We start from the raw sequence: 22865 nt of genomic DNA on the forward strand, positions 1-22865 counted from the left end.
TACTTTTTATTCCATAATATTTTGACAGCTGTAGTTACTTAAGATTGGGATTCTACACACAACACATATGACAAACTTATATAACAATGTATTATGTTATTATAGAATTAACAGCCAAACAATATAAAATAAGCTTCATCTTGGCGAGCTACAACATTAAAATACTGTCACATCAATTCATCAGCAAAATAGTCTAATACAGTGTGTGATCAGCAGTGGAGTGAAGTATTCAGATCCTTTATTTGAATAAAATCACAAATGCAACAATCTACACAAGTAAAAGTCCTGCATTCAAACTAATAAATAAATAACAGGTATTTTTCAACCTGGGCCTTTTCTCATGATTTTGGTTTAAATGACTGATGGGGACACTGGTATCGATGTGTTAGTTTGTAGCCTGTATCGAGCAAGAACAGTAACCCAACCGCTGACAGACTCAGATTGTTATTCCAAGTGTCTGACAACATGGTGGATGAGATTCCTACAAAGACAGAGCTTTTAATGTGACTTTGATGTCATAGAATCACTGTGTCCAGAACCTGCTCTGTGTCAGTAAAGTACCTTAAAAAATAGTAATGTAATGTAGATGTAAATATATTTGCAGTGTTCTGTACTGCACTGTATGTATATTACTCGTGCCAGCCTGTGATAACTGGCACCGCCGCTGGATGGAGTTACAGGTTACACGACGTTTGTCAGGAGGCAGGAAAAGACGGAAAGTTGAGCCGCCTCAACACTAACTTTACAGCTGAACAGGAAACGATGCACTGAGCCTGTTTGTCTCTGAATAACCTACGACGCGTTTACGTGTAGGCCTATAGTGTGTGTTTGTGTGTGTGTGTGTGTGTGTGTGCGTGCGTGTGTGTGTGTTTTACAGCTGAGGACACGGAAGATAAACAAAGGTGAAGGTTTACACCAATAATAACCGATGAGACAGAGATGCACAGATGTTACAGTGGACTGGATTGGCTGAGGCGGGAAGAAGAGCCAGACGGAGGGCTGGCTGCGGAGTGAGAGCCACGGTATTTCCATTGGAAACTTGTCCACTTGAAGTGACGCTTAAACCGATCGAGTAGCTTCGCTTCACACGCTTGGATTCTATCTCGGAGTGAGCCGCATTTACAGATAAAAAAAAAAAAAAAACAAAACTGGAAGTTCTGCAAGACCCTGGCAGCAGGAGAGCAGGGAGAGAGCCGGGGTGTGTTCTGTCTGGAGTTTTTAAAAATCCCAAACTTTTAATGCTGGGTTGAACTGTCTGTTTTTTTTGTTTTTTTTAATTCTTCTCTGAAGTGAAAGGAGAGGCAGAGAAAGTTGGGTGAATGCCCAGCGCCACCATGCAGGGGAACGGTGGAGTATACGCAGTGAAGAAGAGGAAGAAGCCCGTTCAGAAAGTGTACGTTTTTAATGTTTTTAAAACGTTATTATTGTCATTAAATATCTCTTCAGGCTATGAAATGTTGACTGTACTGCTGTAGCCCAGCGGGCCTGACCGGCGTGGATGGGGTTAATGCTGTCAGTCAGTTACCGCAGTGATAATGACTGTAATTCTAACTGTTACTACTTAACTAACTGTCCTTTCACAGTCTCCTCGTGTTTGCACCAAAGCGACGAGTCAGGCAGGTTGTTCTATTTTTAAAAAAAATTTATTTATAGCTTTACTTGAGTGATTAATGATTTCCGCTGATGGGACAGGTTTACCTGCAGCTACGCAAAGACAATGACGTCAAGAGTAGATAAGGTAAGGTGACAGGTGATGGTGGCTGTGGAGTTCAGCTGTGTAAGGTCACTCTGTAGAATGAGTACTTTCACTTTGGGTATTTAATATATTTTCAAGCAATTTTAAAAATGCTTAAGTAACATTTTGAATGCAGAACCTTTACTTGTAACAGGGTGTTTGTGCACTGTGGTGTTGCTATTATTGCTGAAGTAACTTAAGCAAAAGAACTGAGTACATCTTTCCCCACTGATGCTGTCTGTGGAGTTCATAGTTATGGCAGTGTAAGGACACAGGCATGAAAAACAACCAGTGGTTGAAGAGGTAGTCAGATAAAAGAGCAGGGAAATATTACACTGTGGCTGACTGTGTGGTTTGATCCCCCAGCTTCACGCACTGAAGATGCTGAACACCAAATTGCCCCCGATGGCATACCATCAGTGTAAAAGTGTGTTAGAGTTAGAGTTGTGTTTGTATACAGTATACGGAACAAGTGCTATATGAATGTGTGTGTGAATGTAACCTGTAGTGTAAAGCGCTTTGATTGTTACTTTACAGATTATGGCAAAAAAAATGGCAAGAGTACTTCTCTCTGGAACATGAAGAGTATCTCAATTTCATATCATCTAAACTTAATATCTTACTTATACCATCATTAGTTGCAGCCCGACATTGAACTCCCCAGCTGTACATAAACCTCACCTCAGCCAGCTAAAACAATCAGGGCTGCAACTATTGATTATTTTTATCATAGTGAAACAGCTGATTATTTCCTCGTTTGGACTATGAAAAGTCAAAACCCAGTAAATATCTAAAATCATTATGGACTATTTGTCAGATCATTTTTATGGAATAATTCCATAGTTGGATTAGTCTTATTTTGCCTCTATGAATTAACAGACAACAGAACATGGGTTTGAAGGAGATGATCTAAAAGGAAATTCACCACAGTGACGTGTAGGTTCTCTGTCCATTTCTGGTCAGGGTAACATAAAATGCCAGGAAGCAGGAGGACCAGGGAGGAACACATGTGGGTTACCTTGTAGTACATAAATGTAAAATACTTCTTACATCATCAGATGCGTTCAGATCAACAGTCCAGAACCCAAAGATACTCAGTTTTCTATCATCAGCAAACATTTGGCAATTTAGCTTGAAAAATAAAGTGATTTTTTTGATTATCAACATAGCTGCAGATTGATTTTCTGTTCATCTGTTCATCAATGAATCAGCTAATTGTTGCAAATTACTACCACTGGAGACACCAGTTACACCCAGACGCCCAGATCCAACTTTTAAGTTAAAAGGAGCTGAGGCAATTGTGGGTCAAGCATTGTGATTGCATCGTTGTTGAGTGGTGATTTTCACCGTATTATTCACCAGCAGCTGACAGGAGTGTAACTCCAGATTGCAGAGCCTGAATTCTCACGTTTTACTCTCTTTCTCTTTCATCTCTTCATTCCTGCCTGCCTCGCTCCCTCCCTCCTCTTCCCTCCATCTCTTGTCTCAGATCTCTGTGTTTTGTCAGGGAGGGATGGCACACAGGACTGCTGCGTGCACTGACATGTTGGAGAGGAATTATGTTGTGGTAATTTGTAGTAGAATTTGGCACAGATCAACAGACACGGTGTCTCAAAATTATGATGCACCTGTATTAATAACATGATATGACTCCAAGTATCATCTAGTTTTTGGATGGTTTGCCACGTTCATGCCCCTCAGAGGATCAATCCTAATGACTGTGGTGATCCCCTGACCTTTAGTCCAGTAGGTTGACATTTGTGGTTTTGAGTGTAATGTCACAACGACTACTGGGTGGGTTGCCATGACATTTGGTGCACATATTCACATAGTCCCTCAGTGTTATAATCTTTTGGGAGAGCCCCTTAATCCACTACAAGGAAAAAAAATTAAAAAAAATCAAAAGCTATTATCAGCAAAATGGCATTTTATTATGAAAGTATCCATTCTTCAAAATTCACAGGGATCTATTCCAAACATAGACTAACATAACATTTCTTTGTCTGTGTGTTTTCTCGTCTTGTAATAATAGAAGCATGAACCCTGCTTTCAGCCTGTGCTGGCTCTTTAAACCAGGAAGTTGAAGCTTTGTTTGATGTGGTTTATTTGGAACACTGTGTCTTAGAAATTCAGGGCTGGAATTTTCTATTTTTATGAACTGGAGCTTTCAGCATGACACACATGTGTCCTACATCCACACATACAGAGGTTCAGATGTCGTATCTGAGCTTGTTACAGGATATGAAAAATGTACCCAAAACACCCACTTAAACTCTAGATGGAAATTCCACAGTGTTCTGTTGATTGTCAGACAGAGCAAGCATGTTTTAGGCAGCAGGCAGCACCACTGAGCATATCCTCTTGTCTTGCGTCTTGTTTTAGTGCGAAGCCTCCACCGTTGAAGACCAATCCGTCCAAACGGCACCGGGACCGCCTGAATGTAGAGCTGGACCATCTGACCAGCCTGCTGCCTTTCTCTGAGGAGGTCAGAGGTCGCCTGGACAAACTGTCTGTGCTCCGGCTCAGTGTGGGATACCTCAAGGTTAAGAGTTACTTCCACGGTCAGTGCCGTTTACCTCTTACCGCTTTGTGAACACACGCACACGCCCACACAACTAAGAGTAAAGGTTACACAGACAAAGTCATATGAAACTGACATGTGTGTGAGTGAAAAACAGAAAGTGAGAGACATTGTGAGTGAGTATGTGAGTATGTCAAGTGTGCAAATATGCTGCTCCAGACATTTCTGTGGCTGAGCTCGGAGTGTTCGGGGTGTCAGAGAGAGGGAACATGACACTGTGAATAATGAATAGTAGCTCTGCTGGGAGGGAAACAGGAGCGTGTGCGGAGCAGATGGAGTCTAGGCAGAGAAATGTGAGACATGCAGACTGGAACAGTAGGTCCTTATTCTGACGCCGATCAAATGCACGCACAGTTAAAAGTGGCATTTGGTTGCTTATGTCGTCAGTACATAGAGTATGTCTACATGCAGGTACAGGTGTGTGCTGACAGTCTGGGCACTCGTGGGTAAACAACATATTTTTTTTGGTATTTGAAGTGAAAAGAGGTATCCCCAATGTGAAAACACCTCTGTCAGGTGTTCTTGTTGTCATTTAGCTGTAGTTCACAGAAGTTAGTATTTCTTTTTAAAGAACAGAAAAACTGTGGTCATCATGACTGACGTAGATTATCTACAGAACAAATGTGAAAGTCTGATTGGAGATTAAAATCCCTTGTGTCATCGGCTGCTGGATATTGTTGAAAAGCAAACCACTGGTAGAAATAATCACAGGTTTAACCTGGAGGAAAAAAATGGCTAAGGAGGCACTTAACAGTTCCACTGATGGTACCTGGTCAAGAACAGGCTGGATCTCAGTTCTCTTCCTGAGAGGATTATCAAATATGAAAGAAGCGGGCGTCATTTATAAACATGGTGAAATTGGGCTCTGCAGAGCAAACATAACTACCCAAACCAACGCTGATGAAGATGTGTGGAAAATGTTAAAATTGTGTTATTTTCTAGTCTGGCATATGTCTGAAGCAGCAGACATTGCCCCACTATCTTTTTCCACCTAAAATGCCAAGTAGCAGACATGGGAATCTGTCCCATCTCTACCATGCACCCCGTATGACGTGAACGTGGCATAAGCCCAAACTGAAACGACCCGTCAATACGGTATCATGCAGGTTATTACGTAAGACACTTCCACTAGCCATCTGAAATCAACCAACATGTAGGCTTGATTTGAACAAAATCAGAAGTCATTCTGGTCTGAGTACTGGAAGCCCTTCCTCTCTTTGTGCCTCTGTGGCTCTGCTATCAGCCAGCTGATCGCTGCTGTTGATGGAGAAGAAGGGGCTGCAAAGGGAGGAGGGACAGAAGCTCTGAAGCACGGTGGCACGACATGAGGGCTCCTGACGAGGCTGTGCAGATTGGAGTGTTTGTGAATGGAGATGTTTGAGCAACCAACACACTCAGCCCCACTGCAGCTTCACATCACCCGAGTGTTTATTTTTCACTCAATCCACCATAGCAGTTAATGTCTGACATGAGATTGTCCTAAAAATAAAGATGTTTAAGAAAGAGTGAGTTAGTGTAATGTGAGACTGAAGAGTCTGGGATAAAGGAGAGAGGTAATAGTGAAAACGACAAAGTAAAGTTGAAGGTTGAAGGTCTATCTGATGAACACTGTATCTACATCAGGACGTTCTGCTGCCGTACATCGTGCTGTGAGCATGTTATCTCTTCTTGACTTTGATGTTCGTCCAGACTGACATCACACACAAGCTGTCGTCAAGAACCGCCACTGTCTTATTTAATGTTATGTAACTTGACCCATCAACAATGACCCAAGCAAAAAAAATGTAAATGTTCGAGTTTTATATTCTATTGTGTATTCACCTTTAATTGCTGTGAGTGTGGCTGGACAGTAAGAAGACACTGTCTGGAAAGATTAGAATGAGTTAAACAAACTGAAACTGTGAAACGCTGGTTGGAGTAAAATTTAATTTTACCCCAATTTCTTCACATTTCCTCCATCATGAGTGAGTGCAACCTAACTGATTCTAGCCACAGATTTACTGAGGCACCTGTTGAGCTTTATTAATCTGAAGGTAACATTATTTCTTATCAACCTTTCAGAAGTCGCATCATTTCCTTCCTCTGGGGCTTAAAATAAAGAGGTGATACTTAATCTTCTTGACCCAGATTTTGGTCATGCAAGGCAAAGGCTATTGTGTGTGTGTGCTGAGTTGGGATCAAATGGTCCGTATAGAGTGTGCCTGCCCTGCCTTGAACTATGTGTACTCTGTAAGACAACATAGCAGAGTGTTCAGTTCTGACCTGTGGTTGTTAAGATGGTTGTGACAGACATTCTTCTTCTGTTTAACTTCCTGAGAGAAATGCTGCTAAATGCTCCATTATGTTCACCAGCTAGTCTCTAACTGTGTCTATGTACTGTTTGCTGCTGAGCACATAGTGTACAGTGGCCTTTTAGAGCTTTTTCTCTGAAAACAGCTTGTAACAGGAGGGAGCCCAGAACAAAACATGGGGATACTATTGGGAAAAAAACAGGTCGTAATAGCTCATTGGACCGCATTGCATGGTATTTAAGTAATAATAAACCAAATTGCAATCCATTCAGTAGTAGTAGTAAACTACAGATGTCATCGTCATGGTGGTGCTAGAAGAAAAATCAGGGAATAATCAGTCAGTAGGATTCACCCTCTGGAAACCATGACCATCTCTCAAAATTTCATTGCAATCCATCCAATAGCTGTTGAGATATTTTAGACCAAAATGGTGGACTAACTAACCACCATCCTTAGTGTTCTTTGAAACAGTTCATTAGGATAGCTGCTTGAGATGAACCATCTCGTTTTCAAGGGGGTCCTTAGTGTTGCCAAAAAACTTATTAATTAATTATGTATTTTTCAAGATGAAAGTGTTTTTTTTATTTTTTTTAAAATTGTTTTTAGAGAAAAGACCTGCATGTGCCCACTTCCACAGCAGTTTCCTCTGATTGCGGTGGAAGTTTGTTCAGGGCTGCGTGACGACCCCCGTCTGACCTGTCGTCAGGCATATTCAGCTCACCTTGTCTGGCTGTACTATATGAGCTGGTAGCCAGTCTTTCTCTCTCTCTCTCTCCTCTCTGGCTTCCATCCTGTTAGGTTAGTTTTAATGTTAGTGTCTTTTTCAGTTATGTTAAATAAATGTATTTTTTAGTTATAACATATGTGTGGTCTTCCCTCCTTTGTCCAGCCTTGAGCCAGGAGCTGAATAATGTGAATAATATGGCTAATGTTGCACACAACAAAGCCTTAAAAATAAAACAAGGGAAGGGCTGTTGTATCATATTCCTTGTTGTTCAATTGTGTAAGATAAAAACAAACCTCTTGTTTGAGTCTGAAACACAACCTAGTTCGCAGTCACTCATTATGTGTCACCTCAAAATATCGATAAACAAAGGCATATTAGCTCCAGACCTCCAAGTAGGTCTGTTACCACAAGTGTAAAATGTACTTATAATTGAACTGTGTATTAGAAAGAAACATTACCTCTTATTCAGACAAATAATATTTCAGTTTTGAAAATCTGAACTTTGCCTTCACGCTCATCTCACAAAGAAAATCAGCTTTACAAAGACCAGTTCAGTACAGACTAGATCATGAGGAAAAGTTTAGGGAGACTCCCAAATGAAGTTCATCCCCTGAGGAGCATTAGTCAGTTTCGTGGTAATCTGACCCTTAGAATTAAATAGTAGATAACCAGATTGTCACCATAATATATACATGGATAGAGTAAGAGAACTGGACTGTATATGTCTGTCACATCTGAACACGCAGACAGATGTGACAGTAACTGCAGAACTTGCCTGAGAATTATCACATTTTTAAGTTTTCTTCAGACTCAGAGTGATACAGTGATAGTTGTCTGTACATCCACAGGAACAATGCAAACAGGAACTGCTAATGGCTAATTCAGGATATTTTTAATGGTGCTGATCTGCCAAAATGTGAACAGCTATGGGCTTAAAAAAGAAAGAACTAAGCTACGCTAACTGGCTGCAGGCAGTAGCTTCAACTCTCAGCAGAAAGATACAGAGAGCTACATGCAGTCCAACCCTTCCAAGTGCAACATTTATCTAAGGCAACCAAGAATTTTTTACCTGTATAGTTTTTCTTACTAAATTAAATTGTCTAAAATTAAACTGAAAATAGTCTGATTCTCGATATAGACAACACAAAGTTAGAGTTTTCTACTCGTTAAAGTGTGTATCGTTAAAGCCAAAATTAAGGATATATGATCATATCAAACAGACGTTCAGCCCTGTATCATATGTTACATTTCATTTTTCTGGAAGCCAAAGATCTTTAGCTGCACAGAGGAGAGCTGGTTCCTCTGGCTGCTGGATGTGAATGTGCAAAATGCTTAAGTTGCTTCTGCATTTTTGCACTTCCTGTGTTGTTTGTGAAATGTATATGCAGCTCTCTGGTCCTGGCTTGTATGAATTCATGGTGTTTTGTAAGTCTGGGTGTGGTAGGTATATTAAAGACAGATATATTAAAGACATTGCAGAATATGCAGAAATAGGCCACTCTGCATAATGAGGGCTTTTACAGTTGGTACCTAAGTAACTTTATGAATGCATGACTTTTAATTCTAGCAAAGTATGTCTACACTGTGGTGTTGTGATTTCAACTTCAGCCAAAGATCAGAGTGCTTCACCTCTGACTTTATGTGTGCACACAGAAACTGAAGCAGTGTCAACAAACTCTTCAGCACTGATCATAACTCTGTGCTTAGACCTGTCTGTTGTTTCTGTTGCTCTGAATGAGTCCCAGGTGATGCTGCTGCTACCATTACCAGGTGTGGAGGTTACCATGGTGAACCTTTGTCCCCATAGTGACAGAGTCTGAACTGCTTTGGATATCTATCACCACAGGTTGGGTGGGGTGGAGGGGGGCAGTTTGTCTTGTTTGGCTGGCGAGCTCATTGTTCATGACTGCTTCCTGTGTTGGTCGATAATGACGGGGGAGCGAGGTTGCAGTCGGGTCATCTGTGTCATTAACTTGGGTCTCCAGCTGCATTTTCCTGCAAGATAAATCTATGTCTGCTCCGCTGAGTCATAAACAGACCAGAGATACAGAGGCCCGGACACAGGACATGGATGCCCTCTGCTGAATTTGGACACATTTAAGTATTTTAATATTATTTCAAGAAGAGGCAAATGAAAGCAGATACATTAAGGAAGCAGAACTGCAGCACAGTTTCTCAGAATTTTATATTTAAGGTAACAAGCTTCAGGTTTGATTTGGTACATTAACTTAAGTACTGGACAAATGTGACTTATCATCTTAATCCTAACAGGTGTTTCACAAAACCACATCATTTAAGATACTCTGAAAAAATGTGAGTGAAGAAGAGCGAAGATCTACTCATACGAGGTTCAGAGCATCTTAAGAAGCTCCAGGTCCTGCAGGAAGAACCAAACCTCTTCTTTGCTATGTGACATTTAATATAAAATGAGTGTTGCTGTTTGAATTATAAAACAGGAAATACACCTGAAACACCTGTGGTGGGAAATAAGTAAGAACATTTACTCAAGTACTGCATTTAAGTACAATTTAGTATTTTCTCACCAGTTTCTAAATTTAAAAAAAGAACAAATCAATCATCAATCAAGTGATGAATGGAGAATGTTTTTCTGCACTGAGTAGATTTTCAATGCATATGTGTATATGTGTACATACGTGTGTGTACGTGTAGTTTGGTGTACATTTGCATGCTCACTGTAACTACCCTTTGGGGCTCCTCACTGAGACCACACACCTCGGGGGTAACAGCAAATGACTGAGACCATGTTGCTGCTGATAGAAGACAGTGACACTGAACATCCATCTTAACAAGACAGACTTCAAAACTTAAGTAGTTTCAGACAAGAAAAAAAAAAGAGTTAAAATGTGGTGTTAGTGAGTCACAATGTAAGGAAGGGAGGCAGGAAAGGATGGAAGTGAAGGGGAGAGAGCAGAGAGGAGGTCTGGTTACAGGGTAAAGGGTAAACTGTTTATGAAACAGACAAGTCGGCCTCTCAGGTTTGTTTAGTCTTTCACATCATCTTTGTGTGTTGCACATTGTGTCCAGTTTCTTGGCGCCACACTGAGCTTAACGTGGTGAAGTATTACAACAACTTGAGCAGATCCCCTGAGTTGGTTCCATTTCATTCCATAATAATAAACTCTGGGTTCTTGCAGTGAGTCATCAGTTTGTAGAAAGCTGCTCTCGACTGAGACATCAGGGCAAATTCCTGGGTTTGTGCGGTGGAGACGAGAGGCAGATCCAGTGGGTTTGTTTTAAAAAAAGGGGAGGGAGGGTGGAGGAGGGAGGAGGGGGTAGGTGAGGGAAGTTTGTTAGCGTGCAATAGAGTCATTACTGTAGGCAGAGGAAAGGAGGTATTGCTTAGCTGACTGAATGCCAGGGATCACAGATTAGATTACACAAGATTTTGCTAAAGCTTAAAAAAAATCACCTCTTTTTAACATTAAGGGAAGATGCTGCTCTGTCTGGTTTGATCGAAATAACACTGACTTATATCGGTGAGCCATATTTGCAACTGATTCTAAACCTGAACTTGTTTTTCTTACGTGGATACTTTGTAGATGTTTCTGCATAAAAAGCTCACACTTGCATTTTTTGTGTGTGGTCTCTGCTGTCCTGCTCTTGGAGGTAAAGGCTGCCTGCATTTGTCCTGTAGGACGTCACTGATATTTTGTCTGTTCCACAAACAAACCAGCGAAACATTAGCAAGAGTAAGTGTTGGATACCCAGACGCTGTGCTGCTAACAGTCGATAAATCTTTGCGGGTTTGTCACTACATTTATCATCTTTCACATCACATGCAGTCATTTGATCCATTTAACCATAGCAGCTGTAACAGCTACAATGAACCTAATTAACATCTACTACAACATACCAACTAGAATAAAACAAAATGTGTCCGGTATATAATGGAAATCCATAAACCATGAAAACAAAAGATTTTATTTCTTGGAAATATCAGCTGGTTTTAGGAGACCCAGCTGAAAGCCACATGACGTGAGGGCTGAATTAAGATTTGGATAATGCATCTCCCACAGCTGGAAGATTAAAGCGTTAGTTCAGACATATAATAGCTTGGTTTAATTTGCTCAAGTTCTTAAAACTGGATAATCCGCAGACCCCAGTGTGAACACTTTTCTTTGGGACTATTTTATAAAAACTAGTAGAATGAATACTAAAATAAATATCACTGGGTGTAAGTGGGAAAACAAGGACTGCAAGTCACCACTGCTTTTATTATCAATAGAATATTTGTCAAATCATAGAAAACAGTGAAATATGATCACAATTTTCCAGAGCTCAAGTTGACTCATTTATATGTCTTGTTCTGTCAGATCAGCATTGATAAATCAATTAAGGAAATCATTTTGAAATTAATAACCTCTTGAAAGACTAAATGATTAATTAACTCAAGTAACTGTTTCTGCTCTAAAGAAAACATGTTTGTAATTCGGGTGAGTTGACCCTTGGACTGTCGTCCCTCCATCTCCGAGGCTCAGGACATTGAAAATGAATCTGCGTTTGCACCGTGACTCTGCATAAACTCAATGTTGTGTGTATGAGTGGCTGACTTGTGGCTGACTGAGTTGATTGTTGTTGTTGTATATTGCAGTGGCACTGCAGAGAAATGGAACGTTTGCTCGTGTCGCCTCTGCAAACGGCAGGAATGGACAGTCCGTGTCCCTGGATGGAGTCAGTTTCTCAGAGGGAGAACTCCTGCTCCAGGTAAAGTAACTAATCACATACTAGGATTACATGTGTGCACCAGTGTTTGTAGAAGCCATGTGCATGTATTCCCATTATTTCCGCAGGCTTTGAATGGTTTTGTGTTGGTTGTGACGACCGATGGCACCATCTTCTACACATCCCCGACGACCCACGACTTCCTGGGCTTCCATCAGGTAAAAATGTGACACAGTGTCGATATTTTTCTGTAAACTGTGCTGAGAAAAAGTTCAATAAACTCCCTCCTCTGTTGTCAGTCGGACGTCGTCCACCAGAGTGTGTACGACCTCATCCACATGGACGACAGAGAGATGTTCAGATGTCAGCTTCACTTCGCCCTCAACCCCAGCAAGTCCGACACAGACATGAGAGCAGAAGGTAAAGATTTGAAAGAAAAAATGAATCCTAAAATTGCCTCTTAATATGAATCAATCTTTACTTGCAGTCCTTCATCTCTGGTTTGCATATGACCACTAGTTTTGTGTTTTTTCCTTATTTCATCCGAATCATTTTCAGAGGCCAGAAGAGATAAAAATTATTCAACAAGAAGTTTGAGTATTAATTCTAGCAGCAGTTAACAACACACAACCAAAACATGCACATTAATCCACAAGCCCCCCCAAAAAACGACTAAAATCACGACTTCCTGAAAACCATCTCCATGTATTTTTTACTGCCTAATGCATCGGAGTGCTTCTTAAACTCTCTCTGCTCTTATCAGTTGCTAATATTAGAAAACTAATCAGCACATATCTTGATTGATCAAATCAATCAAATGCAAAATATTCCCTACTTCCAGATTATCTAACTGAATATCTTTAGGTTTCGGGCTGTTGGTCAAACAAAACCAGTTTGGATTTCATGACATGAACTTGGGCTGTAGGAAATTATAGGAACACTTCTCGCTATTTCTCAACATTTTATAGATTATTATTTGAGGAAATAATCAGAGATGAATTGGTGTTTGTTGCATTTCTACTTTGACATTTTGATATGATGTAGTAAAGTGTCTGTGACAAATATTTGTCCTCTATGGAGATGTATCAGAGTATCAGATGCTGATCAACCCAGAAGGCAGAGATGGTGGGATACAGTATGGAGGCATACCAGTCTAATAGAAAGATTGTTTCTCTGCAGATGGGCAGTGTAGCAGTAAAACTCTGAGCAGCTCTCAGAGCTTCTTGCCTCAGTACCTCCCTCCAGAGAACTCCTCTTTCTTGGAAAGAAGCTTCTGCTGTCGCCTTCGCTGCCTCCTGGACAACACCTCTGGATTCCTGGTAACATAACTACAAATATCCCTGTGCTTTGGTCTTTGACTGATGTTCAATTTTACCCTCTATTTTTGAGAATGAATGTAAAGATTAAGTGTTTATATGCAATTTTAGCATTTTATTTCCTAAGCATTATAAGTCATTTATTACTGTAGGCAATTTATGTGCTTTGCCACTGGAAGGCAGCAAGTATTTAGCCAAAAAAGGAGGGAAAAGATGCATGGCACCATGCTTATTGCTCTGAGTACATGGTAATAACTAAAGATGACTCAGATTAATTTATCAACATTTTTTTCCAACCTCAAATCTTCTCTCTTCTGGATTTTGGCAGAAAAGTGAATAGTTGCCATCCCCAGTGGAAATTACCCTTTCTCAGAACCAAAAATGCCATCCTCATTGTGGTACCAGAGAAAAAAATCATGGGGTCAACAGTGGTATGAGGGGTAATTCCTCTGGAAATCACAAACGCCTGTGTGAAATTTCATGGCAAATCATCCAATAGTTGCTGAGATATTTCAGTCTGGGCCAAAGTAGTGGAACAACCGAACGACATGGCTGTTGTCATCACTATCAGGGATAGAAATCCCATTGAAATGTAACTGATATGTTTGTTTGTGTAACTACATGCATTAATGTGTCTGTGTTTCCTCCACTCCAGGCTCTGAACTTCACTGGGCGTCTGAAGTACCTGCATTTACAGGGAACTGCTGGGGCTGATGGTACTGTGGCTCCTCCTCAGCTGGCTCTGTTCGCCATTGCCACACCTGTACAGTCTCCTTCAGTAACGGAGATCCGCACCAAGACCCTCATCTTTCAGACCAAACACCGAATGGACTTTGCTCCTGTGGGCATAGACACCAGGTAGGTCATTTTCCTTTCCTTTTTTTCCACACCTGACTGGTTATGTGTTGCCTGAGTGTGTCTTATGAACCCCACAAATAACCCTTATCCAGATGAAAGGACATGCGATAAAGACAACTTCTTACATGTTGATTTTATTATTTATAATCAACCAGTGTCAAATGCCCCCTACTCATAACAGAGACTGAACCAGAAAATGAAATAATTGTGTCTTTTGTTTGTGTGTTTTTTCTTTTCAGGGGGAAGCTGGTTTTGGGTTATACAGAGGTAGAGCTGGTCACAACAGGCTCTGGTTATCAGTTCATCCATGCTGCTGACATGATGTACTGCGCAGACAACCACCTCAAGAGTGAGTTATTCTATAAGACAGTTACACTTTCAACTTTTCAGTGTTGCAGAATAGAATTTAGAATCCACCTACAAAGCTCTTAATCCCTTAACGCCGATTGTCGCGAATTCGCATCATACCGTTTGCATTCAGACTGCAGCCGAGATAGCGTATGCATTCCCCCAATGCCGGTTTGTGCATTCTAAATACGTGCCTAGGAACCTTTTGCAAGCACTGGTTTACGTAGGACTGTTTGGAGTGTGACCTACATCCGGTTCATGGAAAGCTATATATATAGTTATAGTTACTTAGTTATAGTGTAAATAATAGTGTAAATAATTGTAAACAATTTTGTGGCTTCAATAAAAAATTTACCATTGGTTACCATTAATGCCTATTGTCATACCTAAATGTATATCTATTTTATGTGCTATAGACAAATTAACAATCTCTACTTAATTTAGCATCAGCTTGAAAGCAAAAACACAAATAATTAATTTTTCTGTGCTGCTGGAATGCAGGCTTACTGGTGGTTCCTAGAGTTACATATAGATTAGAATGAGAGGCAGAGCATTCAAAAATCATGCTCCTCTACTGTGGGGCCTTCTTCCAGTTTGGGTCCAGGAGGTAGACACCCCCTGCACTCTTTAGAGTAGGCCTAAAACTTATAAAAATACAAGTGGTCAAAATAAGTTTTCTCTGCAGGGTGTCAGGGCTCAGCGTTAGAGATAGGGTGAGGAGCTTGGGAAGTCAAAGGAGCCAGGTGAGGTGGTTCCGGCATCTGGTTAGGATGCCTCCTGGGTGCCTTCCTAAGGAGGTTTTCTGGGCATGTCCAACTGAGAGGAGACCTTGTGGTAGAGAGATGGATGTCTGGAATACCCTGCTTAGCCTGTTGCCACCGCAGCCCAAGCACCATGATGTATATATATATATATATATATATATATATATATATATATTTGACTTGACCAAATGACATTAATTTGACTTGCTGTTATTAACCTCCATTTTCTGTAGTTTTTGTGTTACCTATACACCTTTTTAACTTTACATTATTGTCAGTCATAAGTCAGTCTTGTGTCCACCTGCTCTGTCCTCAGTGATTAAAACCGGAGACAGTGGCTTCACATTCTTCAGGCTGCTGACTAAAACAGGACACTGGTTGTGGGTTCAGGCCTCTGCCAGGATAGTCTTCAAGGAAGGGAGGCCAGACTTCATCATTGCTCGTCAGAAAGCTCTCACGTAAGCATCGCTATCTTAACTTTAGATTTCAGGTCTGTTTGTTTTGTCAACATTTGTGATTATCATGATAACAGAAAGTGTAGTTCTACAGCAAATGGAACTTTGTCAGAACTATAACAGACAAACAAATGGTCTATCTTTTTACAGTGCAGCCAAACAAACTTGCAAGGAATTTTGGAATCTTGGTTTAGCATTTGCAATTACTTAATACAGCTCTGATGCTGTAAAACTATCAACAGTGAGGCTGATATCAATTTACCCAGAGTAGCTGGATTATAATTTCCTGTGAATTCCTGCAGTGTAGGTAATTTGAACCCTGCAGGTAAATGGCGGACTCCGCCACTAATAGTGAAAACTAGTCCTTAAAACCCTCCCCCAAACAGTGATTATTGAATTATTGCTTAGCAACTGTAACTAGACCTGTCAAGCTTCCACATCTTTCCACATGATGACGTGGTGTGCACAGAGCTGTAGTACTAATTTATATTTGTTTATTTAAGAGTGACCATACAGATAATCATTGTTACATATAGATTAGTGCCACAGATGTAATGTATATTGGGCGTTTAGCTGAAGCTAATTTGCAGCTCCCATCCCTGGTTAAGCTTACATTGAGGTTAAAACATCCGCATAAATAGCTTGATGCAGAATCAACATGAGAAACAACAGGTCAGATCAAACCAGCTATGTGTGCATGTACACGACTAGTAAAAGTGATACTAAGTATCTCAGGAGTTGTGTCTGGTGGTGGTGTCTTTATAATCTTTCCATAACCAAAAACACAATAGCAAAAGTGTAAGAGAAGGATTACAGTGTGTTTATCTTATATAACATAAGATGTGTTGAGTTTAGGCTAATGTTACTGTAGCAGCTCTGTCTGGATCTTTATTGGAGTTGGGGATGTTTCCACTTTATTAACTCCACACACCACACATCCACACACATCAGTTAGTCCTAATCCTAAAAGTCTAGCATACACTTAGAAATAACACACTTTATAAGTAGACAAACAGTGTTATTTTAGTACAAAATAACAGTCAAATCTTATCATATTTGCACTCCACAACCAAATATAAAAAACATTGTTTCTTTAATTTCCATGTCTTCAGCATAGATTATCAACTGGTGAGGAAGCAGATTTTTGTAGTTCTATCCTCAGTCTCTTAAACACAATATGATGTATGTAGCCATCATTTACGACACATTGGTGACTTGCAGCAAAGGGCCTTGATCTGCAAGCACTTCACTATCAGCCTTGATACATGTTATGCACTCTACTAGGTAAGCTACTTGACCACTCGGATTGCAGTAGTAACTTCTGCTTGTTGCCTCCTGTTTTTCTGTAGAAATGAAGAAGGAGAGGAACATTTGCGCCAGAGAAGGCAGCAGCTCCCTTTCAGTGTTGCCACCGGTGAAGGTGTCTTGTACGACGTTTCTCTGGATGTTTTCTCCATCTCGGGTCCTTCTGGCCCTGCTGAGTCTACAACAGAGAAACCTCTGGATCCTGCCTCACTCCTGGGATCCCTTCGCCGGCAGGACCACTCTCTTTACACCCAGCCAGAGATGCCCAGTCCCCAGTTCCCAATCTTCTCCCAAACAGAGGACACTGATTGTGAACAAGCCCAATCTGCCTTGGAACAAGCCTTCATGGACAGCCATGCTCTGCTCAGTGTGCCAGGTCAGATTCAGACTTTACAGAAGAGGTATTTGAAAGTGGACTCCACATCTGAAGCCATGATGGACTCTTTGGGGCAGATTTTGGGAGATATTGAGGATGGAGGGATAGAGGGTCTTGAGGTGGAGGAGATGGAGCTAAAGGACTGGGAAAACACCCTCCTCAGGATGAATAAAGAGAAGGAAGACGCAGAGAGGGAGCTGAATCGCACCCTGGCTAATGATGTGTTCTCATATGTGGAGGAGGCTCTGAGGAGAGAGACTGGTGGGGTTGTGGTTGAGGGTTCAGATCAGACAGGGTGTCATGTTTCGGGAACCATCAACAGTTTATCCATTCAAGGTGAGCGTCCTGGGTTTTCAAACAATGAGCGGCAGTCAAGGACGGACATGACATCTAACCAGAGTGGATCTGGAGAACAGGCTCAGTTGGGAAATATTCATGGCGATGCTTCTAATTCGACCGGACTGAACGCTGCTTCTCAAACGACAAGCACACAAACACCCACTCAGTGTCGTAACAGTCACCATGCACACACCTCTTCTCTGTGGCCTCCAAGCAGCAGCAATCACCGCTGTGGTAATGAAATGATTTCAACACCATCCTGTTTGACGCGTCAGTGTTGGCCTCCATCTGCACCAAACCTCAACAATACTCACAGCAGCCATCAATCTGGCTTGGAGGCAATGGACCAAAGTGTAGAATATTCTCTAAACCACACTGGTTCACAGCAGACTTACGTGGGGCGACAGCCTCAGATCCCTTCAGTGTGGCAACAGCAACAGCAGCTGCCACAAAGTTTTCACCATCACACACTTTCACATTCCTCACACACACAAAGCAGTGTGAACTCAACAGCTCAGTCATTCCAAACGCAGCCACTATCTGGCAGCTGCATGTATGAAAAAATAGAAGGTCGCATACCGAGTGCTGCTACTGTTTCTACCAGACAGAACAGGCTTCTCTTGGGACCATCGCACTCCAGGGGACCCACACATGTTGCAGGGACTACCACAAATGGTCCGCCCTTCACCCTGTCGAATCCAGGCATGGCAGCTGCAGGCATCAACCAGGGGACGATGACCAGTCAGAGCACTCACATGGCTGCCTGTACAGACATGGGCAACATCAGTTTGGGTCATCTGAGTGGAAACGATGCCAACGTGGGAACACTTGGATCAGAATATCCTCCTGAAAATGCATCATTACAGTCTTCATTCTTCTGTTGGAACAGTGAAGCTCAGGTGAGATAAGATTGCTATTGCTATCAAAATGAGTTATTTTGGGCATCCAGGATTCTGGAAGTAAAAGTCCCATTCATTTTCTGCATAGACACTGTTAAGGGACCGATAGTTGGAGTAAACTCTGCAGGTTTAATCATCAGTGCAAAAGATGAGTGACTGTTAAAACTGATAAAAACTGTTAAAACTGGAATATTAAGGAGAGAAGTCAAGTTGAACCCTCAAAGATAATTTTGGTCTGAAACATGAAGTTTCCGAGCTTAAACTTGTGAGATGAAGTCAAACCTGATAAAACACTGAACATGTTAAATCAGTTCATTGTCAGATTCTGGGTTGATGTCAGATGAACGCACTGCTCTCTGCTCCCACAATGTTGTTGTTTTATTTACAGTTGCTGTGCAGTGTTTCACTTCATCAGATCTTCTTCAGCCACTGATTCACTGTATCTGATTGATGGAACCGTTGCACAGCAATGGTAAATAATCCTAAAAAGGATAGACAGACAGTGTGCAGATACAACTATTGTTTGGTCTACCTCCTGTGGGAGAGTTTTTTGATGTACTTACCCTTTCTCTCTGTTGATGTTTGATAAATTCAACAAATATTGGTGCTGAATTGTTGTTTCTAATCACAATAATAGTTTTGACTTGACTTCTTCCATAACAAACTGATAAATTTTTTTCTCAGAAAATAAATGAAAATAATTTAAACTGATAACACTTAACTTAAAATCCTGTTACCCTCTTATAGGATTTATTAGCATTATATATACATTTAAGAAATACCTATAACACACTATAACGTAGTTATAAGCATATATAAAGAAATTTTTGAGAAATTTTTTAGTCTGAAACATCCAGTCACTGTGCTGAAGATGTTTTTTGCCTACACTGCTGACAGGATGATACCATTTGCAAAGGTTATGTAGAAACTAAATGATCACACTGTCCGATTTTTCAGGGTAATGATCAAATAATCACAGCCTCTCTACACTTTTCTTACAGATTCCCAAAGTTCCCCTGAGCGACGTTGTGGACCCGTTTGCCTTCCCGGCGCTTCCCACTGGGAGCATCAACCTTTCTCAGAACACCAGACCATAGTCACCTCTGCACTGCTCTCTGATCAGACTGATTTTGACCATATCCAATGCTTAACTTTTTAACACATATTTAGTACGCGGTATAACAGGGTTAACAGAACAGAAGAGGATGGAGAGGGACTTCACCTCAGTGTAACTCTTCCTAACAGCTCTCTTCTGTAAACCTTTATATCTGCTTCATCTTAATATCCATCTATATGCAGTTCGATCAGTGTGGTTATTTGAGTGGAGTTTTTGTAGACAGCTGCGGTCATAACGTCTTGTCCATCATTCAGCATTTCCCTCATTAGTCCTAAGAAAACACATTGTGTCTCTGAAGTCTTCTTTTCATATTCTAAGACAAATCAGCTCCATTACATCAGTTCCTATTGCAAAATGAAACCTTTTGAACAAGGTTAAACAAAGATTACTTTGTGAGCACCTGTACTTTTCATGTTATCACAGCAACCTTGTCTCCTAGATAGTACAGTCATATATCACTTGTTTACTTTGTGGTGACAACTGTAATCACTGGGCTGGATTTCTGTTCAGAGTCATTGTTGTTTTTTTTAATGTTGATAGAAAATCTAGTGGGCATTTCATTTCTGTTGAAAATTCGTTTTATGTAAATGCAGTTTCTAGCAGGCAGGTGTCTCAGCTAACCTCACTAACCTGGACTCACCTCTCCTGTTGAGCTGTGACCAGCCCACAAATGTCTAAGGCTTATGGGAAATGGTGTCCACTGAAGGCTGCTAAAACATAAATATTGAATAGAGAATTATATTAGATAACTTTTCAAAAGTTGCACAACATACTGTTGAGAAAGACTCTGTTCTAAAGCTGGATTCTTATTTATTAGTGTTGTTCCAAATCTGATTTTGACTGAGGTTTTCCTCTGGATCAGAACCTGGAAGTCCAGGTTTCACTTTGGACTCTATATCAGGCCTTGGACCTCATAGTATCATCCATTCTTTTTTATTTGGCTTTAAAAGCAAAGAAAATGTTTGATATTTTATCAAAGTGAAAGCAGCTTTTTGTTATTGGTAAATCCAACTGAAGATGTTTTTTTTTTTTTTTTTTTTTTTTTTAAATCAGGTGGTTTAGATTTTTCCCAGCTGTGAAACTAAAGAGTGAAATGTAGGAACTTATCTTTTCCCAACACTAACGCAGACTTGTTGGGAAGAATTGTGAACAGTTACCTTTAGACTTGCCAATTATCTGGCAACTTTAGAAGAACTGTAAAGTGTAAACTGTAAAGAACTTTGTATTGAATCACCATGTGAGACATGAAACCCACATCTACAGTGTTATAATACTGTAAAATATATTAGACGTGAGCACTTTCTCACCCTTCAGTACCATTGATGTGCCCTTGGGCAAGATGCTTAAATCCAACAGTAAAATTCACCACAAATTTTTGCACAAATTAGTAGTATGGAAACATTCAATAAATGGTCACTAACATAGTGTAATGTAGTTGTACACAGATGCAAGGACTTTTCTTATGAAGCATCTGTAACTGGTGTTTTGGTGTTTTATTGAATGATTGATGATACAATATAACACTGCTGTAAACATCTGTGACTTGATTTTATACGTTGTTGTAGAACATGAGAGCATGTTGACCTTTAATGATTTCATTCTTGCAAAAATTGTAATGAATAAATACCTCATATAATATATACGATATAAGGATATATATTTTATGTTTTAACTGTTTCATATTTTAACATAAACTGTTAACACACCAGTTACTGATGCTTCACAGTTGGAATATCGATTGTTGACAATTTCTTACACTGATAAACACTTGTCCTTATATCTGTTCACAACTACATTATACTGTCTTATAAAACATTTGTTAACTATTACTACACTGCTTGCGAATGCTTAATTATTTTTAAATTTGGCATTAAATTATTGAGCCTGTTAAATTTTGTATAATATAATGGATTCATTGAACCAGTAATAAGGCATTATACCTAATGTTTTCACCTCATGTTTTCACTCTGGATATGCTTACTGTGAACACATCTAAATGAGGCAGTGTGACTCAGACCTGTAAAAACCTTCTGTATATTTTCTCGTTGAATCATGTATCCATCTGAGCTGTATCAAAGAAGAACTGTCTTTTGTTTGTCTTGTCAAGTCATATTCAAAAAGGAAAACATGCGCATTTTTTTTTTTTTTTTTACCTGTAGGAGATTATTACCATATTATCCTGTCTCTGTAATTATATGTAATGTTACACTGTAGCTGCTTTGTATTCCTTGTGTATAAAATATAACCACTGGGGACAAGTCTAATTTATTTTTGCCATTAAAGAATTGTAACCCCCTCGGTTGGTTGTATGTATCATTCCTCATGTGATATGTGGAGTATTACCTCTGGAGGGGGTTTGTATGAGGACAGTGTGTGATTGTTTTCAAACTGGGTCACCTACCCGACCTCACAGGTATCAGGTTAAAGCCATTAGGGGGCAGCTCCAGTGCCAACTTGTATTGTTATCTGTGGAGTATCTGTGGGCATGATGGCACAATTTAATGTTTTCGTTCCAGCCTACCTGCTCCCACATCATCGCTCCTCTGAGGTATGTGTTCCCACAAGCCATTACGTAACCATCACCAGCCTCCCTCCTCTGTATGCCCTTACACTGCATATTCCCCTCTGTGTTTTCAGTGTCTCCTCTGGATTGGACTGTGTCTTTAATTGGATATAGAACTTATTTAAAATCATTTAAAAAGATTTTTTCTACTGAGCAGGTAGGAAAAAATTGTCCACATCAGCCTCTGACTGGGAATTTCTGACACTGACGATATCTCTTATATGGTGAAAAGAACCACAGACACATCAACAAACAGTCAACAAACTGGCATTAATATAAGATCCAAAATAACATCAACACTATCCACTCAGCTCATTTTTAAAGAGTTGCACACTGTTTGTATCTGGCTCCATTTGGTAATGAACTACTACAAATACATCATATAATAAAAGTAGCTAATTAAACAATTTATCATGTGGGACTGCAGGGTTAGCACTAGGGCTAACCACATTGGAATAATCTGTGAACACTCCTGAGTCAGAATATCAGGTGTTTTTCCTATTGTTCA

General features: G+C 40.3%; 1 protein-coding gene across 1 annotated transcript; it reads left to right on the forward strand.

Moving 5' to 3' along the window:
- Positions 1-713: 713 nt before the first annotated feature.
- LOC108895487 (aryl hydrocarbon receptor-like) lies at positions 714-22089 on the forward strand. Its single transcript, XM_018694329.2, has 11 exons — positions 714-1393; positions 4118-4296; positions 11947-12059; positions 12146-12235; positions 12317-12437; positions 13197-13336; positions 13989-14191; positions 14431-14540; positions 15620-15761; positions 17108-18677; positions 19679-22089. Exons 1-11 carry the CDS (start codon positions 1320-1322, stop codon positions 19772-19774), a joined length of 2838 nt encoding a protein of 945 aa, XP_018549845.1. The 5' UTR covers positions 714-1319; the 3' UTR covers positions 19775-22089.
- Positions 22090-22865: the final 776 nt, after the last annotated feature.

This window comes from Lates calcarifer, linkage group LG9, assembly GCF_001640805.2.
Source record: "Lates calcarifer isolate ASB-BC8 linkage group LG9, TLL_Latcal_v3, whole genome shotgun sequence".
In the NCBI taxonomy this organism is placed as follows: domain Eukaryota; kingdom Metazoa; phylum Chordata; class Actinopteri; family Centropomidae; genus Lates; species Lates calcarifer.

Excerpts from the sequence above, each read along its gene's own strand:
- LOC108895487 (XM_018694329.2), top strand. The coding sequence starts at position 1,320 with ATGCCCAGCGCCACCATGCAGGGGAACGGTGGAGTATACGCAGTGAAG. Across the intron at positions 4,297-11,946 it reads GGTTAAGAGTTACTTCCACG|TGGCACTGCAGAGAAATGGA; the intron begins GTCAGTGCCGTT and ends TGTATATTGCAG. Across the intron at positions 14,541-15,619 it reads CGCAGACAACCACCTCAAGA|TGATTAAAACCGGAGACAGT; the intron begins GTGAGTTATTCT and ends CTCTGTCCTCAG.